Source organism: Sceloporus occidentalis, unplaced genomic scaffold, assembly GCF_023333645.1.
Source record: "Sceloporus occidentalis isolate IW3139 unplaced genomic scaffold, rSceOcc1.0.p SCAF_45, whole genome shotgun sequence".
NCBI lineage: Eukaryota > Metazoa > Chordata > Lepidosauria > Squamata > Phrynosomatidae > Sceloporus > Sceloporus occidentalis.
Window position 1 is genome coordinate 2,824,845 of NW_028317025.1, and position 7,492 is coordinate 2,832,336.

The window sequence follows — 7,492 nt, forward strand, 5'->3', positions numbered from 1 at the left end:
GATAATGAGAAAATAATACCAAAAATTTGATTATGTGTTACATTTTTTATTTATATATTTTTTTCTTGTACTTGTACCTGAAAAATTGTTTTCCACACCCCTTGGAAAAATGGTTATTGCATCCATACGCTGCACATGTCATTGGCATGTTCCTCTTGTGAGGCAGTATTCAGTCTAGCGGTGTAGAAAAAAAAATCAGTCAATTAAAGCTCAATGATTATATTAATTAAGATAACTATTCAGCATTATTAAGGGCCGACACTGGCACATTTCTCCATCATGACGGGGGTAGTGTATGTTTGTGTACTGTACTGTTAGAGTCAGTATGTGTGTGTGAATATTGTTAGAGTAAGTGTATATATTTGTATTTTATGTAGCATTGTACAGCCCCTGGGAGATGTGTCTCTTGTGTCTCCTGGGATGCAGCATTTGGAGAGTAGGGTTGGCCATTGCTCCAACTCCAAATTTGCAACAGACTGGATGCCCAAGCCAGGTTTGCAGGATCTAGTCTGGGATTCTTATGAAGCCTGCATCAGGCACAGATGTGTGACATTTAAGCCCCTGGAACCTCACAATCTGAGAGACTGTTGAGGGAAGAGAACATTTTCCTGCGCAACCACGGCAATGAGAGGCCCTGAAGTGGAACCCTGAGCCAAGTGCAGCATTATCTGCCTGGACCTGTGTGCTGTCTGGTGAAGGTTTCCAGAGTCTTAGCTGGGTCTTATGGGGAAGTTCACATGTAGCCAGAAAAAGCTCAAATTATTTTATGATTTTGGTTTGGGGTGTTATGTGTACTTAAATAAAACACTATTTCTTTGAAATACAATGTTGCTGTATGGTGTTATCATAAGTGTGTGTTAGCATATGTGAGTGGGTGAGTGTCAGCATACGGTGTTATTATGAGTATGGGTGTCAGCATATGGTGTTGGCATGTCAGGGGTGAGTCTAAGGTTAGTGGCACCGGGAACATGGAAAGAAGGTACGGTGTACTGTGTTAGAGCGGGTTTAGGCCACGCTTTAAGTCTGGATGCAGCCAGTCAAGCTCTTTCTTTGGCAGAAGTTCTCTAAGGTTGGACCTTTAGTGTCAGGTTGAAAAGCTGAGCATCTTCTTGAAAGCTGGGTATGCCTGCTTTGTGAATTCTGAGTAGATTTGGGAGTAGCTATTAGGTTCCTCAGCTGAATAGTCCATCAATCAGCTTTCACATCTGACATCACGACTAGGAAGACCTAAGGTAGAGGTGTTTTGTCCGAATAGATATATCCATTTGACCAGAAATTCAGCGTGTGCACTTTGCTAACACCCACAGTGTGGGGACGTTCGTTCATCTATATGTCAGTGTCTAAGTTCCTCACAAACAGAGTAGCCTGTAGAGCTGTCCAGACACTAATGAATTCTACATGCTGCAGTTTAATCTGACAAATGTTAGTATGTACAATTCATACACCGTGTTCAATGTGTGTGTGAAGGGTATTAGTTTTACATTCACCAAGCATACCCCCCAGCATTTCAAATGGCCAAAGAGGGACACCTTTGTCTTAGGGACATGGTTAGAGGTGTTGCTAGGAATTGTACTTGTTATGTTATATTGTGACCTGTAGTTGTGTATTTTCATAACCAAGCATGGCTTTTAGAAGAAGAATCATGTATTTTAGTTCCATTTCTGCTGTTTCTATTCCTATTATTGTAACTTTTAGAACTGTATAACATGGGGATACACTTATAACCACCAAACATTTTGAGATAATACAAAAGAGATGGACACTTGTGAGGTATAATCATGCAGGTAATACTTGTACAGCGCTGTGGAATATGATAGTGCTATAAAAAACAATAAATAATAACAATAATCGTTAAGTCAGAAGGAAGAGCCACAAAGTTTGTTTGTTTTGTTTGAAAAAGGTGGTTATGTTACTACAGTGTATTAGAGAAAGACTGGAAACTTTAGTGAAATTCTTCAGGTATCCATTGATGCGCTCTGTGCTGTGCAGGGTTCCTGGCTAGCTGTGGGGCTCCTGTTTTATTTCATACGCGCAATTAGATATTATTACAGAATAATCATATTCGGTATGTAGCCAAGTAGTGTATACCACCAGAAAAATGGCAGAAACACACGACTGCCGACAAAACTAGTTATTACGGGTCACTAGGGAAGACACTCACCCGATGCGCAGTGCGTGACGCTCCTTATGCAGATTAAAGTGCAGGTTGGGGTCTTCATCACGATCATACAAACACGGCCTCTCACAGTTTCCATATACTCCTGTTTATCAGGCAATGCTTGGGCAGCTTCGCGGCCCAGTACTCTTGCAACAATCAGGCAACTCAAAAGACACCCCTAAAAGAGGTCTTCGTTCCCTGTTTGAGTTTTCTGGTAAACAGGCAGTGGTAAAGGCAGCCTTTAGTTTAGGTCTTCGCAGCGATCAGGCGGTGGTTAGACAGCTATATTCTTCAGTACCTACTACCTTGTAGATCTCGTGGGGGAAACATGGACGATGATGAGGAAACCTACCGGCTCTGGAAGATTCGTAAGACCATTATGCAGGTAAAAGATTGCTTTGCATTAGAGCCGCAAACAAACACAAGACCTTTAAGGGGCTCTAACTTAAAATAAGGTAGCGCGGGAGAGCTCGCAACTTGCAACACGAGTGGTATCATCACCGTTGAAATGGTTACCATGCCGGAAAAGTGCATTAAGTCTAAAGAAGTCGGGTTTGTATGGCGCTGAGATCAATGTGCTTCGCAGTAACTGAATTACATAGGATGCTGTAATAATTATTTCAAGAAGGGATTCATATATAATATATATATATATTATATTTTGTGTGCGTATGATATGTAGGGAAGTGAGCCCCATGTGTCTGCCCTGTGGAACTATTGCCGCGGTTTCTTTTAACTCTTTAAAGGTGCTGTGGGTGTAAAGGGTTAAATGGAGACCGACAGTGTTAAAAAAAAATAGTTCATCTCGGGAATGCACACAGAAACAGAGTCTTCCGGGGAATAAGAAGCATTCGGCCGATCTGGTCTATCCATTTCCTTGATGTAATGACTTCAGAATAGCTTTATCCCCATCCAATGCATGTTTAAATCCCCTCACTGGATCAGCATCTGCCACTTATACACTATTCATCAGTAAAGTAAAAAAAAAAAGAAAACTATGTTCTAATATTTCCTGTACTTCTTTTAAATAAACTTTCCTCCTGTACTTTGTTAAATCCTGTTTTAGTCTTCATTCTTTTCTCTAAGATATACATATTAAGATCCCTAAGTCATTACTGATTTTTTTTTTTATTTTTTTTAATTCCTGTAAACTGTTTTATTACCTACAGAATATCTATATTTGTCTAAGGCGATGATCCTCAGAACTGTACAAAATATTATGTTTGAGGAATGGACAGAGATACTATATTTTGCATTTCTTTTTTTAGTTTTGGGGGTTTTTTTTGTCCCAAATGCATTATTTTGAACTTTAGCTACCACACTCTCTGCTATTCTTTTATATACTTAAATCATTAACCGTTGTTTTTATTCTACTAGGAATGCCCACGCTTTTCCAGGCCTTTGTATTTGTCTGTCAAAAACATACATCTTACCTTCACGACTTTCGCAACATGGCTAATTAGTAGTATGTGTCCCAGTAGAGACCCCTGAGGTACCTCCTGAATATTCACCGTTAACTATTGCCATATCCATTCAACTATTTTAATATCCAAACCACTTTCATGAGTCAGATGTCATACTGGTGTCTGGATAGGCTATACAAACTGTTCCCATTGGTCTACTAGTTTTCTGTTACCCTGTCAGGTAAATCTATACTGGTTCTAATTTTGCATGTCATTTACATTCAAATATTTATTTCCTTCCCTTTTAATAATTCTGATCCAGACTGGTATTGGGGATTTGATAAGTGGTTTAAGGGTGCCATGTTGGGGCAGACTACAGCGGCGAGACATGAATAAAATATTAATAGCCTAAAGCAAACACATTAAAGAGGTTATAGTTGTTCCATCTTTGGTTGTGAATTTAACTTGGTTTGTGCTCTATTCCCACAGCTGTGCCATGACCGAGGTTATCTGGTAACGCAAGATGAGTTGGATCAAACGCTAGACGAGTTTAAGAGCCAGTTTGGTGACAAGCCGAGTGAGGGCCGTCCCAGAAGAACAGATCTTACTGTGTTGGTGGCTCATAATGATGATCCTACTGACCAGATGTTTGTATTCTTCCCAGGTAATTTGCCACAGTATGTTTGGAGGACTTTACTTAAGTGTGGGAATAAAATGGTGATGTGATGTAATTATGACTTTTTCTTCTTCAGAGGAGCCCAAAGTTGGTATAAAGACCATTAAGATGTACTGCCAAAGGATGCAAGAGGAAAATATTACTAGAGCTATTATTGTGGTGCAGCAAGGAATGACTCCATCTGCCAAGCAGGTAATACTGTATACTAACTGCATGTTGAAACACTTGCTGTATTCTGTTCTGAACAGTTCTTGCAGCTCCTTGATACTTTGTTATATTTTCTTCCCTGCTTCCAGTCATTGGTGGACATGGCTCCCAAATACATTCTAGAGCAGTTTCTGCAGCAGGAGCTCCTGATTAATATCACAGAGCATGAGGTGAGTTAAAAACATTCCGATTAACGCAGAATGTGATAGGAAATAGTTTTGTTTTTCTAGAGTAGGGCTGCATACCCTGAATAGAGTATACCTATACAGGATATATCATTTTCATCCCTCGTGTTACAGTGGTTGAACCGTAAAATGTTATGATTAAACCCTTGCCGATTTTTGTTACACTGTTTAAAAAAACAGGGGGTGTTTCTGAATACAAATCACAAGTTGTTTCACTCATTTCATGTACTGAAATACTGTGTTTGGATAAAATGGGCTTGTTAAAAAAAATAAATAAAAAAAAATACTGCGATGTTTAGGACTGACAGGCACCCAAATGGTTAAATAAAATATATTTTGGGATGTCAATAAAATTATATTCTTTTGTTTAGCAGTTTTTCTTTTTCTGGCTGCTCACAGCATACCACATGTAAAAAAAACAAAAAAAACTCGTGTATATATGTATATATTATTTATTTCCTATTTCAAAAGAAAGCCCTACTTGTGCAAAAAAACAAAACAAATATATATTGTGTGGGGGTGCACTAAAAAAGTTAGTGGGTAATCAGAGTTGAATAAAGACATAGCAAAAGCACAAAAACTGCTCTGGTCATTTAGTGCAAACAAGACCCTCCGGTCCTGAAGGGGTTAAAGTGGCAAATCTTGATTTGGTGTATACCATAGTCCTTTGTGTATTTTACATCCTTACTCAGTTCTAAACATTTCATATATATGCCCTTTTGATTCTCACACCAGTGTCTTCTATCTTGTTTTTCAGCTTGTTCCAGAGCATGTGGTGATGACTAAGGATGAAGTTACAGAATTGCTCGCCCGATAGTATCCTTTTTGTCTTTCAGCCATTTGAGGGTTTGATTAAAAAAAAACAAAAAAAACTTTAATACATTTAATCTTATTATAGTTAGGCTTATTCTAGTTATATGTTAAATTTACTTTGCGTTTATTTTTATGCATTTACTATGAAAACACTGATCCATTTAAGGGTTAAATCTGTATGTCACCAAATCTACAATTTCCTCACATTTGTTTGAGGCATCTGTAAATATTGTTTTTCTCTGTAGAGGTGCTTTACCCTACTTTTCTGATGTGTTCTCTGAATACCTATATAATCTTGGGACATTTAAAGAAAATGTGTAGAGCATTTTAAGATGATGGATGCCTTTTATCATATTAGAAGCTCTACAATCTTGGGTTTCATGTACTGTACACTGGCCATATCCACAATACTGGCAGGTCCATGGCATATCCCTTTCTACTTGTGAAGTATTCTGGTGATAAATCTTTTGTTCTGCGCCAGTTAAAGCTTTATCTGCCATATATCACTATCTTTTAGAATATGACGCTGTCTTTTAAGTTCCTTAATTTCTATAGCAAACTGAGGGAATCCCAGCTTCCTCGTATCCAGGCTGGTGACCCAGTAGCACGATATTTTGGATTGAAGAGAGGTCAGGTAAGTGACATCGCCCACAAAATGTGTATCTGGAAGAGTATAGGTCCACTTCGATTGCCTTACCCGTGACTGGCATACAGAGTGCATTGCCTCCTCTCTTAAATGGAGATCTGAAATAGCGAACTGAAGCTTGGAGAATTATGCATGTAATAGATTACCTCTGATGTGAACAGAGTAGATGTCTTAATTGAAATTTCCAAGGAAACGTATGGTAACATAACGTGTGTGGAGTTGTGAAAACGTGAGTTTGAATGAAAGATAAAAATACGCCTTGTGGTCCACTGCATGCAGCAATTGCTAAAAGAGAACTTTGCCAAATCCATAGGAATCAAGATGCTAAAGTACTCCAAATGCCCAACCTTTTGTAAAGTGGACTAGATATTTCCTTTTGTGGTTTGAAATTTAGTTAGAAGGTAGGCCTTACAGCTGTCATTTGACTGCAACTGAACCAACTACGAAAAATGTCTTTAAAAACAGACCAATGATTGCATCTGAACGGCACTAGGCACTCAATTCTCAAGTTAGATTGTGCTGGTATATCCTACAATGCTTTATTATGCCATGAATAAACTCACCCGTTTTTTTGTTTTTTTTTGATAGGTTGTTAAGATCATACGGCCTAGTGAGACTGCTGGCCGTTACATCACATACAGATTAGTACAGTGAAGAGCTCGCGTAAGGAGGACATGGACTGTTGTAGCAGCTTTGATTTGCTGCATGTGGTGGTCTCTTCTCGTTGGAATTTACATGGATGGATGGATATGAAGATGGATGATCTGTCCTTTGGGTTCCTTTTTTTTTTAATTTTTATTTTTAAAGAAGAAAAAAAAAACCTTCCAGAGAGTGTGCAGATCATGATAGCTTCCCGTTCGTTTGTAGCTATGTTAGACCACTTGGCTAGAGGCTTGTTTCCCAGGTTCCATTTACAAAGGAAAATTCAAAGTGCATATTTTGTGTTTAATATATATAGAAATAATCTGGAATTAATAGGTGTTGCAGATTTTGCTTTTATAAAGTGATTTCCTGTGTGACATGTGAAAGTTCAGGGTATAAATAAAGCTGCACTTGTTTTATTAAAGAAAATGCCTTTTTTTTTTTTTTTTAAGAAAAACTTTATTCAAAGCAGATACATAAAATTTCAGATCTAAACAGCTGACACATTTGTACTTATTTCACACAATCTCTTCTTGCACGTGTTCTGGGTCTGCCACCTGGGGGGGGCTGATGACCCCTCTTGCTTGGATGACCACAGAGGTACCCTGAAATAGTTGCATTTACAAAGCTGGAAGCTGCTGATCGCCTAATGAGGAGTAAAAATAATGCAGCCCTCCATATTGTTAGGGAAAGTGAATGGTTCTTTTTGGGAGGGTGTTGGCAGAAGCTGCAGGAAGTGCTTGCGTGTTCTGATATAGTCAC

At 38.6% G+C, this 7,492-nt stretch overlaps 1 protein-coding gene across 1 annotated transcript; it reads left to right on the forward strand.

Moving 5' to 3' along the window:
- The first annotated feature begins 2,486 nt into the window (after nucleotides 1-2,486).
- On the forward strand, nucleotides 2,487-6,742 carry LOC149289465 (DNA-directed RNA polymerases I, II, and III subunit RPABC1). The gene is made up of 7 exons (XM_089490584.1): nucleotides 2,487-2,543; nucleotides 4,051-4,225; nucleotides 4,314-4,429; nucleotides 4,534-4,614; nucleotides 5,387-5,445; nucleotides 5,998-6,076; nucleotides 6,677-6,742. The coding sequence occupies exons 1-7, from the start codon at nucleotides 2,487-2,489 to the stop codon at nucleotides 6,740-6,742; spliced, it is 633 nt and encodes a 210-aa protein (XP_089346710.1).
- The last annotated feature ends 750 nt before the right edge of the window (nucleotides 6,743-7,492 follow it).